Source organism: Papio anubis, chromosome 4 (assembly GCF_008728515.1).
Source record: "Papio anubis isolate 15944 chromosome 4, Panubis1.0, whole genome shotgun sequence".
Classification (NCBI taxonomy): Eukaryota; Metazoa; Chordata; class Mammalia; order Primates; family Cercopithecidae; genus Papio; species Papio anubis.
The window spans coordinates 113311951-113337368 of record NC_044979.1 but is presented as its reverse complement, the minus strand read 5'-3'; the positions used below and the strand labels follow the sequence as shown (position 1 = coordinate 113337368).

General features: G+C 43.1%; 1 protein-coding gene across 11 annotated transcripts in view; it reads right to left on the bottom strand.

The window, feature by feature from the left end:
* Positions 1 to 25418, bottom strand: part of HECW1 (HECT, C2 and WW domain containing E3 ubiquitin protein ligase 1) — a 456185-nt gene that overhangs the window by 60052 nt on the left and 370715 nt on the right. For all 11 annotated transcript variants that reach the window (XM_021935841.2, XM_021935849.2, XM_021935847.2 and 8 more), the window contains 4 exons: positions 13440 to 13545; positions 12436 to 12532; positions 4820 to 4903; positions 4276 to 4385 (listed from right to left, as the gene is read on the bottom strand). In XM_021935841.2, the coding sequence (XP_021791533.1) occupies positions 4276 to 4385; positions 4820 to 4903; positions 12436 to 12532; positions 13440 to 13545 (397 nt within the window). The remainder of the gene's footprint in view (positions 1 to 4275; positions 4386 to 4819; positions 4904 to 12435; positions 12533 to 13439; positions 13546 to 25418) is intronic.

The window sequence follows — 25418 nt, the reverse complement described above, 5'->3', positions numbered from 1 at the left end:
GGTCCAAGGACCAAAGTGGTACAAAAACAAGGCCTGAGAGGTGGGCAGGAACTGCACGAAACAGGACAAGGTACATTGTTAAGCAATTTTGTTTTATGGTAAGGGTAGTAGGAAGCCCTTGCATAACGGCTGGCATGATGTCACTTGAATCATAAAAACATCCATCTTCCTGCAGAAGAGAACAAAACCCCAGAGGACCAAGGTGGATTTAAAGAGCTCAAATGGGACTAGGCTGGTGTCAGTGGAGATGAAGTGAAGTGGGCAGACAGGAGATGTATTTAAGAGGCAATGAATTGGATATAGGTAGTGAGGGAGGGTTGGGTTTCAGATTTTGTAACTGAACGCCCTGCGGTGACATTCACTGAGATGGGGAGTAGTGGAAAAAGAATACATTTGTGGGGGAAGAGTATGAACTTTTTCTTTGATGATAGTCCCTTTGTCTGGAGAGAGACACAGTTTGAGTGGAGAAAAAAGCCTGGGTTTGAGCCTTAAGGATGATAGGAAGAGGAGGATGAGGCCGCGGGAATGGCCAGGGAAGTAGATGAGATGTCAGGAGTGGTGTCCCAGAAACAAACTGAAGAGGGGATGCTGGGGGACAGCAGCTGGTCATGTTACAGGCTGCTGAAGATTAGGTGGCTGAGAATGGCCCGCCGGATTGGGTGGCCAGAGTTCATGGTGACCTTAGTGAGGATACCTCCTTTCGTGACCTCCAGGTGTGACAGAGAAGATGTGTGCAGGTTTGCTAGTCTTGTGGGTCTGATGGCAGGCCTTTGAGAAAATTTCTGCTGGATGGCTTCAGCTTCTCAGTGAAGTAAAACAGGATGTCATTTGCTAGGAGAGAGGAGGGGTGCTGAGGGTTGGAGGCTTTAGGGGAAATGTTTGAAATAATAGTAGAGGAGACAGAAAAAAATGTGCTAGAATTTTCCTTTGGGTGTTCAAGATTCATGTGAGATGAGAGATGACTAATTTAGAATTAATAATCTGCCTTGTGAGGTGAATTTGCCCAAGAGTGCCTGATTGCAGAAGTCGGGGAAGCAGACAGAAGGTTCATCTCGGGATGAAGCTCTGCCAGAGGGTGCAAACAAAGGGGAGAGGGCCAGGGGAGTTCAGGGCATTGGCAAGGGTGCTACTGAAATGATGAACTGCAGAATCTATGCTGCATCAGGGAAAGACGTTAGAAAGGAAAGGAGAAAAGTCCATGAACCAGAGGCCTTGATGAGGCCAAAGGATGGTACTAGGGAGGGTAGTGGATCAAGCACATCGGAAGGGAAGAGGAGGTTTGAATTAGTGATTGTGGAGAAGATCACAAGGTCAGGAATGTGATTTTGGGAGTAAGTGGTTGAGGCAGGGGAGGAGAAAGTCATTGCAGACAAAGTCTAGAGACTGGGAAGCCAGGGAACGGAATGAGGGTCCCCTGTTGATGTTGAAGTCATTCAGGAGGATGGAAGGACCTGCTTGGGAAGCAGAAGAAGACCACAAGGCAGGGGCCACAGGCCTTGAGAATGAGAAAAAGGTTGGTAGATGACAGTAACTCGGAGAAAGGGAGGGGAGGGATATGGCTGAATGGTAAAAGCAAGGAAGCATGGGGAGCCGCGCCCACCTGGGCCCCACAACACCTGGGCCTGAGGGAACCAATGGCCATCATTTGCAAAGAAGTGGTCTTGCTGGAATACCAGGTTTTGGGATGTACACAGAACTAGAATACAGGTCTGTCAGTGCAAGTATAATTTTCTATCCAGCACATTTCAGTATATTTTATTAATTATGATTTTCACTACCGCTGGTACTGTCACCTGTTCCTGTGATGACTGCTGTGCATTTCTCAAATAATTTATGCTTTACAGAGTACTTTGGCATAAACTTCATGATTCACCATCTCTGTAGCACCTGGGTAGATTTCATACAGGTCTAAGAGAATAGGGATTGTAAAGTTTAAAATCAACATATTTGGATTACATATTCTAGGATCCTGTGGTCAATGCTAGAGAATAAATAAATACTTTGACAAAATGAATTTGATGATTACTTAAATTCATGGCATCAGTCATATCTCTATCAGGCAAGTTTATTCCTTTTAGAATATCCAAATAATTTTCATATAGGAAATAACTCTTCATTTACTCTTATTTTTCTATTTGCGGTATGATATCTCTCCCATATAATGATGTTAACATCATAGTCTAGTATCAAAGCATAAGCACATTATTGGGCTGGGACAATCTCTACAACATGGCAGACCATCATGCAGTCCTACAGCTTCTTCAAACTTTTCCCCCAAAACCCCCTACTTTTGTCTTCGCTCCCCAAAAGCAGGTCATCCTGTGAGCACTGAAAGTATGTGGCTGTACTGATGTCGGCTCTAGCAAAGCTCCTGGTCCCCTTAGGCAAGGGGATCTTAATTATGTTGTGTGTCAGAGGTAGTAAGCATTGCACATTTCCTTAACAATGCTGTTGGGACACTTGTTTGGAGGAAGTGACAACAGGGAGATACAATCTTGAAAACATATTTTAACGACTAGCAAAACTACCTCTAAGAGAGAGTTCTAAATGCTACAACTTGGAGGAACCAGACTAAAAGATACTCTAGTCTGGAGATCTACGGCAGTACTGAATGATACTAACTCTGAGTGTGATATCCCTTCTCAGAGAAAAAGCTTATTGCCAAGTTCTGTTTCTCTTGGGAATTTCACCACTGGCTTCAGAAACCATGCTCCAACCCTGGCCCTAGAGCTTGTGAGATAGGATGTTCCTAGATGTTTCAAACTAATCTCTTTTATTTTAAATGAAACCTACAACGATGTGATAATGCAAGTCAAATACGAATGGAAAAATTCTCCAATATCTGGATCCAGTCTGGAGGTATGGATTTGACCTAAGCTCTTTATCTTGATGAGTCCAGAAAATATCTTTTTTTTCATTTGTTTGTTTTTTGAGACAGGGTCTTGCTCTGTTGACTAGTGCTTGGAGTACAGTGGCACAATCTCGGTTCACTGCAACCTCTGTCTCCCAGGTTCAAGAGATCACATCTTAGCCTCCTGAATAGCTGATACTAAAGGCGTGCACCACCACACCTGGCTAATTTAAATTTTTTTTTTTTTGGTAGAGATGCGATCTCACTATATTGCCCAGGCTGGTCTCGAAGAACTCTTAGGCTCAAGTGATCCAACCACCTCAGCTTCCCAAAGTGCTGGGATTGAAGGCGTGAGCCACTGTGTCTGGCAAAAATATCTTTTATTCACTAAACAGTTCAACATATATATTCCCTCACTTGGAATGGAAAATACCTGCAAAGAATTTTTGTACCACAAGTTCATTCTCATACATAAAGAAAATGGGGAATAATTTTGAAATGTGTAAGAAAATTCTTTGGAATCTTTGTGGAGATATAACAATGGTTCCTAGTAGCTCTATCACCAAAAGTGGTGTGCAGTCGATTCAGAGTCACAAGACAGAATGTGTCAGAAAGGGCTCTTCCCTTCGACATGCTTGGAGAGTGACTTTGGAATGCAATAGTAATTTAGAGCAGGGACAGTAACCTTTTTCTGCAAAGGACCAGAGAGTAAATATTTTAGGCTTTGCAGACCATGTGGTTTCTGTTGCTATTACTCATGTCTGGTGTGAAAGCTAGCATAGAACAGGCATGGCTGGGGTCCAATTACACTTTATTTATGGACATTGCAATTTAAATTTCATACAGTTTTCATGTGTCATAAAATACTGTCTTAATTTTTTTTTCTTTTTTTCTTTCTTTCTTCTTTTTTTTTTTTTTTAGATAGGGTCTCTCTTTGTTGTCCAGGTAGGAGTGCAGTGGTGAAATCACAGCTCACTGCACCCTCAACCTCCTGGGCTCAAGGAACCCTCCTGCTTCAGCCTCCCTAGTAGCTGGGACTACAGGCACATGCTACCTCACTTGGCTTATTTTTAATTTTTTTGTAGAGAAGGGGATCTTGCTATGTTGCCCAGGCTGGTCTTTAACTCCTGGGCTCAAATGATCCTTCTGGCTTGGCCTCCCACAGCACCGGGATTACAAGCATGAGACACCTGTCCAGCAAAAATTTTTTTTTCCCAACCATTTCAAACTGTAAACCCCATTCTGCTCAGGGGGCATTACAAAAAACAGGCAGCCATTTGTCAAAACCTGATAGAGTGCATTTTCAATTAGGGAATTGGGAAGGCCAAGAGAAAGAACACACACATACAGTTGCCTTTCATTCACCTTCACTGGAGGAGACACATGGCCACTTAACAGGAGCTATTAGGCCAGATTCCTGTTACCTGGAGAGTTCTGAGGTGAAGAACAGGGTGAACAGCGAGGAGAGAAGCTATACCCAGGGTGGAAGGCAGCCTGCAGGGGGACGTAGGACATAATCTCTTCTTCAAAGAGACTGCAAATGAAAAAAAAAAAAAGAAAGAAAGAAAGAAAAAGAAAAGTCAGTTTTACGTCCCTGGGAAAGTGTTCATGAATTGGGGTGGCAGCAGTTACAGTTCTCACAAAGCAACAAAAGCAATTAGATTTAAATGTATTATAGAAAGATAGGTACATCCCGCTTGCAAATTCTCAGTGTTGTTTTAAACCCTGATTAATCCTAAAACAATGTCTCCATCAAGTACTTTAGGCAGCTCTTGCTACCTCAGTTGGCAAATCTAAGGACTGTGATGGACACGGGTACAAGGGTGGGGCCCCATTTGCGTTGCAGTTACTAGAATCCTCTAGAACAAGCAGTGAGTGTTTCAGTCTAGGCCATTTTCAGGGTGGTCGTGACAGAGGAGAGCTGCCCAGGGAAGCTTTTCCAGAAGGATTTCAGGCCTAGCCCCTTACCTCAGCAAAATGACCAGATCCGCATCACAGGACAACTTCTCAAGCCCATGATTACCCTCAGTCCGAATGTAATGGATTTTCTCCCTGAATCATGCGAGAAAGAAGAGGAAAATTAGACGCCAACACATAAGCTCAGGAATACATCTTCTTCGGATCTCTTATTTCCTCTTCCAATACTGCTGAATAGCAATGTCCTAACGTCCCATGTATTTTGCAGAATTCTAAGCTCGTAGCACAGGCTCTCAGGATGCTCTATAATGGATGGCTTTTCTACAGACTTGCACAGGTACGGAAGCTGAGGAACACAGCAAAGTTAGGTCCTCAGGTAGCTAAGACAGTCAGGAGTGGAGCTGGGTAAGAGACAGCTCCTGAAAGACTGTTCTGGGGCCGGGCACAGTGGTTCACGCTTGTAATTCCAGCGCTTTGGGAGGCCAAGGCGGGCAGATCACGAGGTAAGGAGTTCGAGACCAGCCTGAGAAATAATGGTGAAACCCTGTCTCCACTAACAGTACAAAAATTAGCCAGGCGTGGTGGTGCCTGCCTGTAATCCCAGCTACTCAGGATGCTGAGGCAGGAGAATCGCTTGAACCCGGGAGGCGGAGGTTGCAGTGAACTGAGATTGTGCCAGTGCACTCCAGCCTGGGCAACAGAGTGAGACTTCATCTCAAAAAAAAAAAAAGACTGTTCTGGGCTCATGTCATGTTGGAAGCCATGGGAAGAAAGAGTGAGCTGGCGGGTGGGTGTCTCTTGAGAAATCTTGTGCCTGATGGAAAATTTATAATGCCACATTGGGCACAGAGGGGGCCCGGCCCCAAGAACCAAGAACAGTCTCCCAGGTCAGTCAAGGCACAGGCATCAATTTTGTCTCTGTTAGCTACAACTTCGTCTATTCTGATCCTTTTAGACAACCTCCAACTCCAACTCGGCAAATTGTTTCAAGTAAGTCTATGGATAAGTAGGAGTTTTTGGATCAAATTAACTTTTTAATTTGCTTCCCTGACGTTATTCAAATATTACAAACACCATACCCAGAATCTTTCTATTGTATGCACGCTTCAAAGGAGTTAATATATTTTGCCTTTTTTGAAGAGATGCAGTAGAAATCAGGGAAAATTAAGGATCTGTTTTTTAAAAATCTTTAACTTTTTTCTTTTTTTAATTTTTACTTTGAGGTAATTTTAGAGTCATGTGTAATTATAAGAAATAAACAGACAGATCCTGTATACCCCTCACTCAGTTTCTCCCAGTGGTAAAAGATGGATGATTTTATTTTCTTCTGTTTTGTTTTTTTTTTTGAGACAGAGTCTTGCTCTGTTGCCCAGGCTGGAGGCAGTGGTGCAATCTCAGCTCACTAACCTCTGCCTCCTGGGTTCAAACGATTCTTGTGCCTCAGCTTCCTGAGTAGCTGGGATTATAGGCATGCACTACCACACCCAGCTAGTTTTTTGTATTTTCTTTAAAAAAGAAATTATTTTTTTGAGACAAGGTCTCACTCTGTCACTCAGTCTGCAGTGCAGTGGCCTGTTCATGGCTCACTGAAGCCCCAACCTCCCAAGGCTCCAGTGATCCTCCTGCCTCAGTTCCCCCATGTAGCTGGGACTACAAACACACACCATCGGGCTTGGCTAATTTTTGTATTTTTAGTAGAGACAGGGTTTCACCATGTTGCCCAGGCTGGTCTTGATCTCCTAGGCTCAAGAGATCCGACCACCTCAGCTCTCCAAAGTGCTGGGATTACAGGCATTAGCCACTGCGCCTGGCCCAAAAGATGAATGATTAAAAAATATATGTATATTTTCCAAAATACTGCAGATACAACTTTTTCCTCTCTTTGATTGTATTAATATAAATCCAAATCTTCACCATAACTTAGAGATTTTCAGGCAAAAAATATAATCAATTTGACCTTTTGGCACGGAGATCTTTTTTTTAAGGCAAGGGAAGATTTTGAGCCTCTACAAAGATAGACAGAATGGGATTAAACAGGGAAATGCACTCTGATCCAACTTCAGTGTGGGTGAAGCACCGTTGCAGGAAATGGCATCACCAGAACCTAGGGGGTGTTCACAGTGGCTTCTTTGATGGGGGTTTGAAAAAGGGAGCAGCACTGTCCACATGTCATTCAGCAGGGAACGTGTGGAAACCCAGCCAAGAGAACAGAACATCCCCACCCCTCTTGTCACCTTCTTCTCCCTCTGCCTATGTCCTTGACCCCAGCCCTGGGCTTTCTCCTCTAAATATTGACACTACCTCACAGCCCTGTTGTTTGGAAGATGCTCTTGAATCGTCTCTAATTTAATGACTTTGGCCTTATAAATGACCTCAAATTTATATGCTCTGCCAATGATAATGTCCCCCTGGGCAGGTTATCCTCCTGCCCCAAGGGATCCACATCTGGTTAAGCCCCTGGCCTCCCTTCCTGGAGGAAAAAGAAGCCCAGAGAGGGCCATCTCCACTAGGGCAGCAAAGTGCAGTCCCCAGTTTAGAAAGTGCCACCTAGTGCAGTGGTTCTATCGTGGCACCACCGTATGGACCACATCCAGGTGTCTGAATGCTAAGCACAATTGTCTGAGAGTTTTGGTGGCTCTCCCATCAGACATTATATTCTCTGTCATGTCTAGCAACATTTCATGCAGAGCCAGTGGTGTGAGGGAGCTCCAGATGCCCCTGGAACTCCATCCCAAAGTGCATTGAGAACTGGGGAAGACATCTGAGGGTGAGAATGCCGGCTGTCTCTCCTACATATATCCCTTGACCATCAGGAGAACTCCGGAGCACACTTTCCCTAGAACTCAGGACAGGACAGGCACCTGCCTCCTTGACATCCTGACATTTGAAGCCACTTGTGGCTTCAAAGACCTCAAAACTCAATATCCAAAATGAAATCCTTGACATTCTTCCTCTCTTCAAGCCAGTTCCTCCTCCAGTCTTTCCCATCTCAGTAAATGACACCATTATCCACTCACCTGCGCAAGCCCCACACTTGGCTGTCATTCTTAATTGCTCTCTTCTCCTCACCCACCATGTTCAAGCTGTCGTCAGCTCCTGTTGTTTTTGCATCCACAGTATCACCCCAAACTGCTCCCTCCTCTTCATCCATATTTTCCCATTATCCACACAACCATCACCTCTCATGTGGATGAATATAATAGTCTTCTGCATAGCCCCTGTTCCATCTTATGCCCCTCCCCAGCCTATCTTTTCCCCACAAAGCTGCCCAAACATTGCATCTGTGTTTTTAACGACCACAGCTGCAATCATATTTCATCGGTGGTCATGAAAAACAGACGAAAAAGGTCATGAAAAAGCAGCTGTGGTCGTTAAAAGCACAGATGCAATCCTATTTCTTTCCAGTGGAAAACTTCTCAATCACTTCTCAAATAGAATCGCAATTCAAATAAAATCTTTCCTGTTGGTGATAGGGCCTCCCTCTCCAACTTCACCACGGTAGGTCTTGCCTACCCTCCCAATCTACCCCTGCGCCACACTAGCTTTCTTCCATTCTTCACCTAGGTCTAAGCTTTTCCTGCCTCAGGGCCTTTGCATACTCTCTCCCTGATCTCTACTTTGCATCTCAAGGGACCTTGCCTTCTTATCCTTCACGTTTCAGCTTAAGCACCACCTACTTGGAAAAGCCTTCCCTGCGTTCTGTTTAGGATGTAAGTCCTCTTCCTTTGTACCAGCATATTCTCCACTATTGCTGAATTCTAATCATGTTCATGGCACTTAACATATTATGTAGCTGTATATTTGGCTTAAAAAAACAAACCCCAAGCTTGTCTATTATCTGTCTCCCTCCATAGATTGCAAATTCATTGGGAATGTACATGTCTGTTTTGCTTGCTACTGCATACATAGCCCTGGGACAATCCTGATTCAGATGAGTGACACAATCAAAGCACTAGTTGAAGGACTGCCTCCATGCCCCTTAAAGATGACAGATGCCACTAACCTCTGGGTTTTCCGGCTCCATCCCCTTCTTTACATGTGGCTTCCTGCCTTTCACTGCAAATCACTGCTGTCAACTGGACAGTTTTCTAAATACTCAAACCCAGCAACTGGCTTTGTGGACCCAAGACAGAGACTCCATGACTCCCTGAGAACAGCAATGGCTGAACAGAGGTCACCATCTGCTCTTGGGGACCACAGAGGAAGCCATGAGTTCTTCCGGGTGGGGTCCTGAGGAGAGTGGTATTCTCTTCAACTCCTGAACCTTCCAAGTGGATCTGACTCACCCTGACATGGTACTCAGGGGCAGGTGGAGGCCTCGTCATGGAGAGCAGGGCCCGGCTTCCTGCATCTCTTAAGCTTGACCTCCTGAAGAACAAGTTCTTGCTCTTTTCTTTCTGCTTTTTAAATTCTATCATCACATAGTCTAGTTTCTGATAGTCATTGTGAGTCTTCTGTTTTTGATGAAATATTTGGGTTCTCAACCTGGGTCCACAGTTTCTTTAGGGTCCATGAACTATTTGAAATTATATTCAGAGGTTTATATTTATATGTGGAGGAGAGTCCAAAAGAGCTTCCATATGCATCTCAAAGGAGTCCATAACCTTAAAATAGGTTATTAGTTTCTATACTAGATAATTTCCAAGTTGTTTTTCCAATTCCAACGTGGCTCGATTTCAAGTTACCCCAGCTCTGCAAAATCATAATTGTACAATCCCATATTGCAACAAAACATTTAAAGTTTCTTGGATTTTGTTATAATGTGATATATGATAGGGCTGCAAACAGTTTACTGCCCTTTGAAAATACATTCCACTCATTTATATCGGGAACTCCTTAAAAAAAAAAAACTTTTCTAATGATTAAAATGAAACTTTTGTGTCTTTGGTGAGTTGAAATTCTTCCAAAAAGCAAGCAGTGAACTCACTACTTAGTGGTAGAATCAGTAATGTAAAGAATGTTCAAGAACAACCATGCGTCAAAAACCCTTAAGATAATACAACTCCCCTGGAAATCCCTTGAAAATTCCGTTAGGTTGTTAGGTGAGTCAAAGAGCAGTCCATGAATGAATGACCCAGGTGGTTGAATATGACCCTGTCTCTGCAGCAGTACAGTAATGAAACTTGGGGAGAGACTTCTTAAGAGTTGAACATAAATGAAAGTGACCATTCATCATGCTAAAGATCATTGGTTCATGCTAAAGATCTTTCATTCACTCTAAAAGTCATTGGTGTTTCCTAGTTTCAAAGTAGAGGACCCGGTTCTAAGGGGCAGAGTGGGCACAAAGACAAGGAAGAGAAAGGCCTTGCTCTAAAGAGCTTAGAGTGCTGTAGGGAGACACAAGTAAATGACAGAATACGAGAGATCTAAAAATATCTTTGAGGCACAAAAAGCATGCTATCAAAGCAGGACAAAAGAAATACTAGGAAACCACCATTCTCAGCAAACTAACGTAAGAACAGAAAACCAAACACTGCATGTTCTCACTCATAAGTGGGAGCTGAACAATGAGAACACATGGACACAGGGAGGGGAACATCACACACCAGGGCCTGTCAGGGGATAGGGGGCCAGGGGAGGGATAGCATTAGGAGAAATACCTAATGTAGATGATGGGTTGATGGGTGCAGCAAACCACCATGGCACATGTATACCTATGTAACAAACCAGTACGTTCTTCACATTTATCCCAGAACATAAAAGTATAATAAAAAAATTAAAAACAGACAAACAAAAAAACCAAAAAAAACCCACAAATGCCTTGGCAACATCAGGAAGTTCCCACTCCTGCCAAAGAAAAGAAATACTAAAACCTGCCTAGATCACCAAATTTTTGCTTTTGATCTGAGCCTTTAAAATGGGATGAGAGGTCCTTAACAGGGAAGTCATTCCCGGAAAGACAAAGGCAGGAGGTTACACAGCCTGTGTGGTGGAGGTGGTGAAGGAAAAGCTTAGCATAGGATAGAGAGTTAGGTTAGGGCCAGACTTTGGAGACCATGGACATTGTGCTTAGAAATCTTGACTTCAGGCTGGGTAAGGTGGCTAACACCTGTAATCCCAGTACTTTGGGAGGCTGAAATGGGTGGATCCCTTGAGGTCAGGAGTTTGAGACCAGCCTGACCAACATGGTAGAAACCCCATCTCTACTAAAAATACAAAAATTAGCAAAATTTTGCTGGGTGTGGTGGCACGTGCCTGTAGTCCCCGTTACTCAAGAGGCTGAGGCTCAGGAATTGCTTGAACCTGGGAGGCGGAGGTTGCAGTAAGCTGAGATTGTACCACCTCACTTCAGCCCAGGCAACAGAGCAAGACTCTGTCTCAAAAACAAACAAACAAAAATATTGACTTTATTTCATATGTGATGGAAACCATGAAAGCTTTCTTGAAGGGTAGGGAGGACATGATTTAATCTATGCTTTAAGTAGGCCACTTGGTTATGATAGGGTGATAGGGAATATTTTAGGAGAAACCCCTGTATGGTCCAGAAGAGAAACGATGAGCACCTAAACTTGAACCATGGCAGGGAGAAGAGAAAACGAGGATGGAGGAGAGAGTATGAGGAGGTGAATGTTTAGATGTGGAGGTGGAAGAAGAGGGAGGAGAGGAGATCAGGGACAGCTGGGAGGGTAGTGGCTCTAATTTACAGAGTGAAAATACAGGGAAAAGAGGTGTCAAAGAGGGGGTGCTGGAGGGGAAAGAATGGTGAATGATCCATTCTGGCAGGAGTGGCAAGGGTTGAAAAGCAAAGAGCCTACTTGAAGCTGTTAGCGATTCCCCGAGGAAGTCAGAGTAGAGTACCGCAGGTATCAGCCCCATTCACAAGACTGCACCACATGGGCAGGGAAGAATGAAATGCAGCCATTGCTGGGATTCTTGCTTGCCCTGCCTTAACCTTTACACATCCTCATGTAAGTATCGCAACCATGCCCGCTTTGTGACCTCCATTTGGGAGACTAAGGGCAGAGAGTTGAATAACACATCTCCATCAATAGTCCCTACCTGTTGGAGTAAGAATTCAAATGTCAAAGGGATGTGCTCTTAACCCCCATGCCTCTCCAGTTTTTGGAATGTCGCAGAGTAAACCAAAGCAAAAAGATGTGTGAATATTTTGGTGAGAAAGCAGGATTTAAGTTCGGGCAATATTTTCTCTTTTTATCATTTTAGATCGCTATCCCTTCCACATGAAGTGATTCAGAGTTTCAGGGGCACTTGTCCAAAAATGACCCTGATGAAGAATAAGATGTAAGTAGTTAGAACACACAGGAAACATTTTGTTTGCTTGTTTATTTTCGAACATGACCACTCAATATTTGGTTTACCATTCAACAATTATATTTCAAAACTAAAAGTAATTTACATGGTGCTGTGCATAAATAATTTTTTAATGGAAGCTATTTTGTTTCCTTCCTGTCCTTTCCTCCAAGTCAATGGAAATCATTTCAGTACCATATAAATGATTCGTAATCTGATAATATGACCATCTCTGATGATGCCATTTCCCAGAATACAGGAACCCCGAACCCTTCATCTTGAGGATTCAAGTTCTCGTTTAAATGCACAAAAAGAATGCATAATAAGCTTCTGCTCCTTCTCCACAGAGGTGTTTTCCCACCAGGAAAAATGGCTGCAAAGACCTAGAGTTCCAGGGAGTGAGGGGCGAGGCTTACCTGAGTGTGTGGTTTCTTGCTAAGCTTGGCTGACGCTCTTGCAGCATTTCAAAAATGTTTGGCTGGCGAAGAAATGCCACAATCTTGTCATTATATGCTGAAACAGACAAAAGCACAGAGTTGTGGTTGAGTCTGCAGCCCAGAGATAATCACTCTGATGATTGGAAAATGGCTGCTTGATACCAGGATTAATGAAGGCGTTTGAAGGGCAGGCAGCATACTCATCAAAAAAATGCAAGCTCTTGAAAGTTTTTAAAATGTGACATAATAGCATTATAATTTTTTAAGGGATCAAACTAAAAGTGAACAGATCTATGTTAATCGTCCTTAACGCTTCAGGATCTTTACTGCGTATTAATGCATCTCTGCATGAACAGGTAAAGGATAACAAAATAGCTCTCCCAGAAGAGGAGTTCTCCTCTCTTCCTTCTAACTTTTCTTGGTCATTTTGCCACAGTTATGGTAAAAGATTCTTTATGAGTGAAAAGAAATCCATGTGTTGATTTCCCAGTAGTGATAATGGAAACACCTTTTAGATGCTCTCATTTCATTTTCCTTGATACCAGTGGCATATGTTTTGGAAAGAGGTGGCTGAAGTTAGGAATGGAGACTGCAAACTTTATGCCATACATACGTGGAAAGAGAGGTATACATTAAAAACTGTCTAGCAACAGTAAAATTCACCTCCCTATTTAAACCATGCTCTTGTGCACGGGGTTAACAAATCACTGAATAGAGTAAGGAAGAAAGGACCTACGAGTCTGGGAAAGAATAGAAAAGAGAGGGAGGGGAACAGAGAGATGAGGAGGAAGGGAGAGGGGAAAAGGACAGAGGGGAGAATGGGAGCAGAGGTCGGGGAGTGCACCATATCCTAAAGGAGGAGAAAGGAACACAGAATGTTGAGTAGTAAAGGCTTTTTGACAAAAACCAGAAAAACAAACAAAAAATCAAGGCTAGGTGTTGGTATTCTGTGAGCCCCTGGCTCAAAGAAGCATGATACATACCCAGTGGCAATGACTCATGTTGATGTTGGCTTCGAATAGCAGCTACTAAGCTGTGTCCTGGCCTGGCCAGTAAAGAGGCTCCTCTGTTTCTAGAAACTTCTGAGGCCTAATTTTAGAATAAAAGCATAAGCATTAGAAATTTGTATCAGTTTCAGATGTCTTTTGATACCAATGTTTCAACCTAAGGGGTAAAAGATTCTGAAGTCACCTAAGTTGAAAAAGTAATAAAGTGATGGAAAAGAAAGCATACAAAAGTGTCTAAGCAGAGTTGATGATGTGCTATACTACGGTTAAGAAAGCAATCTGGCTCACTCCTGTAATCCAAGCACTTGGGGAGGCTAAGACAGGTAGATAACGAGGTCAGGAGTTTGAGACCAGCCTGGCCAACATAGTGAAACCCCGTCTCTACTAAAAAATACAAAACTTAGCCAGGTGTGGTGGCAGGTGCCTGTCATTCCAGCTACTTGGGAAGCTGAGGCAGAAGAATTGCTTGAACCTGGGAAGTAGAGGTTGCAGTGAGCCGAGATCACTCTGGCCTGGGCGACAGAGCAAGGCTCTGTCTCAAAAAAAAAAAGAAGTAATCATGCCAAAGTCATGAATATTAATCAAATTAATACAATGAATGGCTCAAGAAACATTTCTCATCACAAATCTGTTAAGGAGAGATAAATTCCAGATAAATATTATTGGTAAGGTAGGCCTATAACTTTCCAACAGGTAGCACTGAACTTCAGTACTGAATGTATAATGGACTTCTTGTTGAAATATTATTGATTACATTCATTCTTTGTTGAATGCCTGTTATTGCATTCACTGTGCTGGTTTCTGTTCACATAGCATCTTACATATCCTAACAAATTCTGCAAGATAAGCATTATTAACCAAAATTTACAAACAGGGAATCTGAGGATCCAGGAAAAGTAAGGTTTCCCCAGATTTACAACCATTGGAGAGGTAACCAGGGTTCTAATACTTGACTGCAAAGAACGTGTTTACTCCTTCCATGCTGCCTACCTGCTTCCAATATCTTGGTTCTGCTTAAGCATTTTTACAAAACTTCAGAGAGAAATAACTTGCTTAGCCTAAAGTTGATACTTGTGATGATTAACTTTAAACCAAATTAGCTCAATTTTGCCAGTGTGGTAGCTCACACCTGTAATCCCAGCACTTTGGGAGGCTGAGGCGGGTGGATCACTTGAGGACCAGAGTTTGAGACTGGCCAACATGGTGAAACCCCGTTTCCACTAAAAATCCAAAAATGAGCCAGGCATGGTGGCACATGCCTGTAATTCTGGCTACTCGGAAGGCTGAGGCACGAGAATCCCTTGAACCCAGGAAGCAGACATTGCAGTGAACCGAGATTGCACCATTGCACTCCAGCCTGGGCGACACAGCAAGACTCTATCTCAAAAACAAAACAAAACAAAACAAAACAAAACAAAACAAAACTAACTTAGCTCAATTTTAAATTTTATAAATTTAAAAACATCACCTTTGTAAAAGGTGAAAGAAAAGTTTGCTGATCAATAAACTATGCAGTTCTAGAGCATGATAATGGACATTCTCACTATGATTCTACATACATTTTGTTTTTTAAGACCTTTGCAGAGTAAGATGTTAAAATCTATAGACGCACTATAGAGTTTCCACATTGCAGTACATTCACCAGATATATGGGATTGAATGTAGAGTGTAACTCATCCTATGATATTTGGCAAAGTATGCTAAAATAGGCTTTAAAATAGTTAAGAATTTTGAAGTGTTAAAATAAAGACTTTAGACAAAGTAAATTTACAGAGTTTAATTGAGCAAAGAACACTGTGAGAATGGGGTGGTCCTCACTCAGAACCAGAACCAGAAAGGGCGGAGAGAGCACCGTTCTGCAACCGCGGGCAGGCAGCATTTATGGAGGGGGAATGGGAGCGTGGTACCGAAGCAGCTGGACTGGTTACGGCTCAGCGTTTGCCTTATTTGAACATGGTCTGATCAGTTAGCCACCTGCGATTGACTGAAGCTTGGCTGTTGTGACTGGCTGAGACTCAACCCTTTGTTGCCAAAGTATACTCCCAAATTAGGCTTTCAGTTAATTCATGTCCCAAGTGAGGTGGCAATCCATTACGTAACGACTCAAAAGTATGAAGGCATCCTCAAGCCAAGTTTAATTTCATGTAACAGATGATAATTTTGTAAGACACTTAGAAAGAGTTCAAACATCCAGATTTTAAAAAAGGAAAGACAATTCTCCCTCTGAGAGCAGCATAAAACTCACTCACACAGATTTTAGGAAGGTGATGAGGACCGGTGCTACACAGTCTAGACAAGTCAGTTCCAAAACAGCCACTTAAGAATAGGCCATGTGCGATATTGCAGATCCTAATGTAGGGCAAATTACTTAACGATCCCTAATGAAGAACACAGGCATTGCTGATTTTCCTTTGGTTCCCACTTCCATACTCCACACCCAAGGATAAGATCCTTTGTATGCAGACAGTGGCCACCAGTACATCCTTTGTATGTGGACAGGGGCCACCAGTTCACTCTCTGTATGTGGTAGTCTTTGCTGCTCTTCTGGAAGTTGGGTAGAGATGCAGATGCTTCTGTTTTCTCTCCTGGTCCTTCTCATTGCCCATGGCTACTTGAAGGACAAGGGGATAGATTCTGTGCCACTTTGGTGGACTTCTCACTTTGATGTCATTAGCTCTCAGCTCTGCTCAGCTGGCAAAGCCAGATACCAGGGTTTAGAAGCTGGTATTTCTGCAGCAGCACATTCCAGTCTCAAATGTTTACAAAGCAAAAGATGAAAGAAAAGTTTGCTGATCAATAAACTATGCAGTATTGAATCCTCATACTTCTCTTTTTTCTCCATGAATAAATAAATAAATACATAAAGCCTTTCTGGGACTGAAATGATAAGCCTCTTTTTCTTGGAGGGAATCATGTCAGTTTGCCTTCATGTGTATTTAAAATATTATTGACCTTGTAAAGACAGGAGTTGCAGAGACCCACCAGCTGAAGGTTATCTAAGTGATAAATAGAGCGAAACTGGGGAAACAGCCAGATCTGCTCGCTGAGCTCAGGAAGGCTTGGCTGTGCACTGAGCTCAGGAGACATTTGTTGTCTCGCCCTGGAGGAAAGTGTCTGCACCTGGCTGGGGCATCACCCAGAATGAATAAGCAAGTATGAAACAGAAAGAGGCTCACTTCTATTCCTGGCCCTCACAGGAAATTCATTAATGGTGCCTACTTCTGAGGTCACCCACTCAGGGGTAAAACTAAGCCAGACTGAAAAACTTCAGAAACCAGCTGCAGTCCAGCTAGCCCAAAGGCAGATGACTGACCAACATTCTTCAGGCTTAATACGAATGTGATAGAGGAAAGAACACAGGGGGAGATAGGGCTTGTTGCGTCCCTGAGCCACAGAAATGTCTGCAAAGGGTTGGTTGGTACTGGATGGCTCATAGACCAGAGCCCGGAGGACAGGAGGGTTGGATAGAAACACTCTTCTCCAACAAGGGGCCCAGGAATGGACAGCGATGAAGACAGTTTCAGGCAGGGCTGGAGGAAATTCTGAGGGTCTAAGTTTGAACTAGGATTTAGTGTGTGCTAGGATCCTTGAAGCCCGGCAGTGGTACTAAACAATCCATCCTGAGGGACGTCTGACAGCAACTGAGTGACTGATTTGAATCTCACTGCAAACATGATGCCAAGATGGCTTTTTTTTTTTCTTTCTTTTTTTTTGAGATGGAGTCTCGCTGTGTTGCCTAGGCTGGAGTGCAGTGGTGCGATCTTGGCTCACTGCAACCTCTGCCTCCCGGGTTCAAGTGATTCTCATGCCTCAACCTCCCGAGTAGTTGGGATTATAGGCGTGTACCACCATGCCTGGCTAATTTTTCTATTTTTGGTAGAGATGGGGTTTTGCTATGTTGGCCAGGCTGGTTTCGAACTCCTGACCTCAGGTGATCTGCCCACCTTGGCCTCCCAAAGTGCTGGGATTACAGGCTTTAGCCACTATGCCTGACCTTTTTTCTTTTCTCCTTTCTTTTTTTTCTTTTTCTTTTTTTGAGACAGAGTCTCTGTTCTTCAGGCTGGAGTGTAGTGGTGCAATCATAGCTCACTACAGGCTCAAACTCCTGGGCCCAAGCAATCTTCCTACCTCAGCCTCCTGAGTAGCAGGGACTACAGGCACACGCCACTGTGCCCAGCTAATTTTGAAAATGTTTTTGTAGAGATCGGTTCTTGATATGTTGCCCAGGCTGGTCTTGAACTACGGGCTTCGAGAGATCCTCCTGCCCTGGCCTCCCTGAGTGCTGGGATTACAGGTGTGAGCTACCATCCCCGGCCTGCTTTTTTCCCCTAAGGTCAGAAAATGACTACAGGACTGATTTTCCATTTAAAACCAAAATGACATGACTCTAATGTCCTGGCATTTGACCCCTTTGGTCTTATTTAGTTTCTTGGGGGTGTGTGTGTGCGTGTGGGCACATGTGGTAAGGGCGAGCGAGGGGAGAGAGAGCCCCTGGTGGCCTGCCTCTCCCCAGATATGCTGTGACAACTCTTCCATAATTGGGTAAACCCCAGTTTGTGGTAGGGACTACTTTTAGGATTTCTTTTTCTTTTGATATTGATAGCTTTCATCATAATTGTAAATGTGAAAACTTCAAACATTTGGCTCTCCAGACAAAACAAAATAGATATCCTCAGAAAATAGTTTTCAGCAACTGGTAAACAAGCTGCTCTTCAGCGCTGCAGTTTGGGAATGTACCCTTGTGGGTTTCCTTAAAGCTGTGATTGAAAATTGTATGTTTTAGACTGAATTTGGGTTAATAATCAGCTAACCCTCTCTCTGCAAACACTGGAGACTTGATGATAAAAAAAATGTAGCAAGTTCACAGGAAGGGCTCAAAGGACGAATTTACATTCATCTCTAGATTCCTTCTGTGTTCTGAAAACGGATCATTAACAACGTTGTCAGAATTATCTGAAGGAAACAAAAGAGAGATATTTGAGTTGTTCAATATTTTTATAATTAAAAGCAGGCAATAAACACACGTTCAAGAAAGACTTGTGTTAAATGATGGTAGATCCATGTGATAAAACATTACAGAAAAATGTTAATGGTGTGGAAATTGTCTATGAGGCACTAGGATATAGAACCATAGACAACATGATCTAATGTCTTTATGTTTATGTGTACCAGTGTCTCCAGATGGGGAATTATGCTTTTCCATCTGTGTCTGTATTCTGCATTCATTACTTATCGTTCATATAGCGATGTGCCGCATAGCGATGTTTCAGTCAACAATGGATGCATAGGCAATGGTGTTCCCATAAGCTTATAATAGAGCTGAAAAAGTCCTATCACCTGGTCATGTCATAGCTGTTATAACATCATGGTATAATTGCTTTAAAAAAAAATAAATTTAGGCCAGGCACGGTGGCTCATGCCTGTAATCCCAGCACTTTGGGAGGCCAAGGCAGGTGGATCACGAGGTCAGGAGTTTGAAACCAGCTTGGCCAACATGGTGAAACCCCCGTCTCTACGAAAGATACAAAAAATTAGCCGGGTGTAGTGGTGTGTGCCTGTAGCCTCAGCTACTCAGGAGGCTGAGGCAGGAGAATCGCTTGAACCCAGGAGGAGGAGGTTACAGTGAGCCGAGATCATGCCATTGCACTCCAGCCTGGGAGACAAGGTGAGATTCATTCTCAAAAAAAAAGAAAAAAAACTGAACCAACCCAAATGCCCATCAGTGATGGACTGGATAAAGAAAATGTGGCACATATACACCATGGAATACTATGCAGCCATAATAAAGGATGAGTTCATGTCCTTTGCAGGGACATGGATAAAACTGGAAACCATCATTCTCAGCAAACTAACACAAGAAGAGAAAACTAAACATCGCATGTTCTCACTCATGAGTGGGAGTTGAACAATGAGAACACATGGACATAGGGAGGGGAACATCACACACAGGGGCCTGTAGTGGGGTTGGTGGGGGGAGGAGAGCATTAGGAGAAATGCCTAATGTAAATGACGAGTTAATGGATGCAGCAAACCAACATGGCACATGTATACCTATGTAACAAACCTGAACATTGTGCACATGTACTCCACAGCTTAATGTATAATAATAAAAAAAATTTAGTGTAGCCTAAGTGCGCAGTATTTATATTCTACAGTAGTGTACAGTAATGTCCTAGGCCTCACCGTCACTCACTCACTGACTCTCCCAGAGCAACTTCCAGTCCTTCAATCTCCATTCACTTTTATAGGACACTTAGTCCTATAAAATAGAAGTATACTATTTTAAAAATCTTTTATACTGTAATTTTACTTCACCTTTTCTACGTTTAGATATGTTTAGAGGCACAAATACCATTGTGTTACAACGGCCTACAGGATTCTGTACAGTTAATATGCTGTACAGGTTTGCAGCCTGGGGGCCATAGGCCACACTGTACAGCCTAGGTGTGTGGTAGGCTGTACCATTTAGGTTTGTGTAAGTGCACTCTAGGATGTCCACAATGACAAGATTGCCTAACAACAACATTCTCAGAATGTATCCCTGCTGTTCAGTGATGTATGACTGTAATTAAAAAGTTTATGTTCAAAGTTGTCTGAATTTTACAAACTTCCAGCCAAACCTGTGACCAAGTGCAGGTTACAATGAACCAAGAGGAAAATGACCGATTTTAAGAAGCAATGCAGTGATTAATCTCCCCAAAAGCAAGCTTCCTGAATGAAGGTTCCTCCATGTCACCAGAGCCAATGAAATGACTTTTGCCATCAAAGAAGCTCGTTGCAAAGAATGACTAAGAGTGACTTCTGCTTCTAAAGTGAGAAGCAGGTTTCTCTTCCCTGTTAGACTCTTGCCCTTTCCTGAGGCAGTCACTGTCAAGCTTTTTTTTGGGTGTGTACCTTCCGGAAATTTTCTATGACTAACGATTTTCTAACCTGACTAAGATACGATGGCAAAAGAAATGAAAAGTATGTGCTCTGCTTATCCTTCCTTATTGATGTCAACTTATATTAGGAATTGCAGTGTAGACAAGGCAAATGTGTTACCCTTTTGTGATTTCTTTGCTAAGATGGGATCCAGTATTCACAGCACTCCACTTATCTGTGACCTATTCTGGTCACACATTCTGAGGAGAGTTAGGTCCTACTTTGCTGGTGCTTGAATATATTGCAGACAGATATGCCTCCACATTAAAATGCAAGTCAAAGTGTCAAATAACAATCTTTTTATGTATAAATCCTTTATTTGTAATAACTGCTTTCAGGAATCTGAAAATTTTCCAGGTGAGGTAAAGGACAATCCAAAAGATTTTTACCAATGTTTCTATTAATAATCTGTCATTGGGGTTTGGAGAAAAACATTTTACCATTTAGGATCCTTAATATAGAAACTCACTTTAATTTTGTCCTTACATGCAATTTATAAAAAATCAACTGCTGAATAACACTCAAGAGAATGGCTTATGTAGGTGAACAGAAAATACCCACACTTGTAAGTTGTAGTCTAAGAAATACCGAAATACCTATAGCTTAATTCCCTGTTGCCTGTGATACAGGACACAGAAAAACAATGGATTGTGGAAATAACCCATTGATGATTCCTGAGTCTCATATTTCCATCTGTTGAGCTGTCATATCTAATCAGATATCCTGCTATTTTCACACACATTATCAACCTGCCTAAAGACAAACCTGCCATCCTCCCCTCCTGCCTTTCCTGCTCCTCTTAGCTCTGTGCTGTTAATGGGACTCATAGTTACGTGGTCCTGAAGACATGGAATCAAGCCCCACAGACTCTGAGAATCACAGAGCTGGAACACACGTTAGTGGTCACCCATTTGCAGAGGAAGCTGGGGTCCCTAGCAGGGGAGGAATGAACAATGATTGATACCCAGCTCTTCTGTGGACATGCTGGAGCTGGAATGCCTGTCTGCAGACTGAAGTCCTAGTGACTTTTTCCTCCATACCCCCTGACTTCCTTGAGGCTTCTCCCCACGGGCTGCCCTTTGTTTTCCCTCTTTGTCACCTCAACTCGGCCTCATCCCCTTCCATCTGATTGTGGCAGTGGTCTCCAGCAGGCCTCTCTCGAATCCCTCTTTGCCACAGCCCTTCCTCTTCTTGGCTTTCATGGTCTTCTTTTAAAAATATAAGTTTGTGGCCGGGCGTGGTGGCTCACGTCTGTAATCCCAGCACTTTGGGAGGCTGAGGCAGGCAGATCACTTGAGGTCAAGAGTTCGAGACCAGCCTGGCCAACATAGTGAAACTCCGTCTCTACTGAAAATACAAAAATTAGCCAGGTATGGTGGTGCATGCCTGTAATCCCAACTACTTGGGAGGCTGAGGCAGGAGAATCACTTGAACCCAGGAGGCAGAGGTTGCAGTGAGCCGAGATTGTGCCACTGCACTCCAGCCTGGGTGACAGAGCGAGACTCTATCTCAACAACAACAACAAAAAAATGAGTTTGCATGGATGGCTGTTGGGAAACCTGAGCTGTGGTCCTGAACTCCCTGTGTGAAGTGAGCTCTTGGTATTTCAGTTTACTAGACTGTAAAACAATGGTTCTTCACTGGGGTAATACTACCATCTATGGGTGTGTGGAAGTGCTGGGGGGCTGTTCTGTTTTGTCTTGTCATAATGACTAGGCAAGTGGGGGCACTCCTGACATTTAATGGATGGGGTCAGGAAAAAAACGTACTGCCATGTAATGGGACGATTCCACACATCAGAGAATTGTCCTGCCCCAAATGCCAAGAGTCTTTCCTTATCTCTCAAAATGTGTTTTAGAGATTATTTCACCCTGAAACAGTGGGTGATTCAATTACTTTACTCAAATTCATTCAGTGGCCCCTTAAAAAAGTTCCAACTCTTCCATGCAGCACTAAAGTTTTCTGAAAACCAAGGCACAGCAAGCGGGGACCTGCTGCTCAGCTCAGACTGAACTAGTCACTGTCTCTCTGTGAGCCTTTCTCAATCCGACCTCTGCACCTTTGCTTAGGCTGTGCTCTGTAAGGCTTCCCTTCCCCATCCTTTGTAGCTATTCTACCAGTTTTCAAGTTCAAGTCAGGTACCTTATTTTATTTTATTATTTGTTTTGTTTTGTTGAGACAGAGTCTTGCACTGTTGCCCAGGCTGGAGTGCAGTGGTGTGAACACATTTTGCTTCAGCCTCTACCTCCCAGGCTCAAGCCATCCTCTCACTTCAGCCTCCCAAGTAGCTGGGACCACAGGCGCAAGCCACCAGACCCAACTAATTTTTAAATTTTTTGTAGAGAAAGGGTCTCGCCATGCTGCCCAGGCTGGTCACAAACTCCTAGGCTCAAGCGATCCTCCCATCTCAGCTTCCCAAAGTGTTTGCATTACAGGCATGCCAGGTACCTTATTTTAAAAGATACTTTTCTTTGGTTTCTTTTGAACTTTTGCGGCACTTATCCTAACATCTCTCTTGCCACTCAACCATATTCTGATTTCTCTTGTTACTTAACTCTGTATGTATTTTTGGCCTGGCTTCAAAAATGGAATACAAACTTCTCCAAGGCAGGGATTGTCTCATACTTTGCGTTCCACAGTGCTCATAGCAAGCCAAGCATGGAATCAATTTTCACTGAGCAAAATCACATCACAGCAAATGCAGTCAACATTTCCTACCACCCACTCCCCTCTATTTTGATACCAGAGTCCCTCTGTCTCCTTGTCCCTAGGCTGAGGGCTCTTGCAGTGGGAGGAACCACATATTTATTTTCTTAGAGGCCGAGTCTTTGTTTTCTCTGGTGCACTGCCTCTGGATCAGATACCCTCTGCCTCTTGGCTTCTCTCTCTGTTGCTTTTCTTAGTGTCCCCTTGTGTCAGTCAAAAGCTACCAGAAGAGAGAGGATGGGCACAGGGATGGATGAGGTTTGGAAATGTGATGAACAGTCAGGGTGGATGCATTAGGAAGCAGACAGATGGCTATTGCACAGCAACGCCCTTTCATCGTATGTGTTAGAGTCCTCCAGCTAGTTCTTTTTTTTTTTTTTTGAGATGGAGTCTCACTCTGTTGCCTAGGCTGGAGTGCAGTGGCACTCTCTCAGCTCACTGCAAGCTCCACCTCCCGGGTTCACACCATTCTCCTGCCTCAGCCTCCCGAGTAGCTGGGACTACAGGCGCCTGCCATCACACCCGGCTAATTTTTTGTATTTTTTTTTAGTAGAGACGGGGTTTCACCGTGTTAGCCAGGATGATCTGGATCTCCTGACCTCGTGATCTGCCCACCTCGGCCTCCCAAAGTGCTGGGATTACAGGTGTGAGCCACCGTGCCCGGCCCCGGCTAGATCTTAACTGATACAGATGGCACTTTGCCATATATGTTATGGCAAATGATATTAATGATTTAAATGATATTAAATTCACTCTATTTGGGCTATTCAATCCCATCAAACACATGTTTTAAAACAGGTAATGCAAGTGGTGTCCATGGTTTCAGTCTTGTTATTTCAGTTAGAAAGGTTTTAAATATTTACATTTCAGATTATTTTCTTGTCATTGTAAGAGATCTGTATTTTAGGGAACTCATCTTGCACAACTGAAGTTTTTGTTTTATTGGCAGTGAATCTGTCTGCAGTACTCAGCTACTTTATCACATGTAGTTACCCTATGTGGATACTGAAATTCTCTTAATGAGATTAAAGAGCTTGAACGTTTTAAGTAAATTTAAATGGTATATTCAAGTTCATGAAGAATTTTGAATTTATTCCCTATAATCTCAAGACAATCCACTTTGTAGTTTGTGGAGTGTTACAGGAATGCCACCAGGGAGAGAGACTATGCATGTTGAACTGGGAAGCTGGGGCATTGCTTTCTGTAGTCTGTGAACACATCCGCATCTAGCAAATCCTGACACCCATGTAATGCTCAGGGATGTGTAGTACTTCCTCTCTGCCTGGTCACATATACCTTATGTATATGAAGAAAGAAAGATTTAGCATGCTTTCAGCAGTCTCCTGAAACAATGATACTTAAGACGGCTCCATGAAAAAAAATTCATTTTATCACACTGGCATTAAGCCATGAATGCCACTGGTTGGAAACAGTTACGTTTCTCAGAGTATACAGAGGACTCCTGAAACAGTGGTAAATAACTGGTGCCAATACATCAACAATAGGCTCTTCCCTTGAGACTTATGTTTGCTATCTGGAGGAGGTGGCTGCAGGGTGAATTGTTATCTTCCCAGTTTCTCTGGAGACAAACTCCCTGGCTCTCCCTGGAATGACTCACTGTGGGATATAAGTATCTCTCTCTCTCTCTCCATATATATATATACACACACACACACACACATATGCATACACACACGCACACATGCATACACCCACGCACACACACACAAACTCACTCACCTACATACACATATATTCCTTTCCTTCCTACACCATGTTTTTCATTTTTTAACCTTATTATAATCCAATTCTAAAAGCTGTTTTGTGGGAAGTAGTTTTCAGAGGCCACATCTCTTGAGATCCTGGTGGTTTCCACAAAAAGAAGGCACAGATACTTGGGAAATGTCAGTTAGGACCTAAAAAGACATTTGCTCATGATATTGTCAGGAACTGATCAGGAGCAAACAAAGAGCTATGTTTTGAGTTTTGGCTCAAGAAAGAAGGACAGGAAGAGTATGGAATATAGATACTAATTCAGAAAAGCAATGAAGTGATGCTTAGCCCTTCACGGTAGCCACAAAGTGCTGCCAAGGAAAGAGCACATGGTAGAGTGGGAATAGAGTAGGAATAGAGCACCACTTCCTGTGGCCTGCTTAATTTCCCCTAGTTTCTAGTCCATGGATACATTATTGAAGTATTTTCTAGGATGTTATGGAGAGGTAGAAGTTTAAAGTTAGTCCGACATAACATAGCAGTTCCATGTATTCACACGTGACAGGCCTCAGGAGGCACAGCTCCAGCTATAAGTGTAGGGATCTCCCGACATTG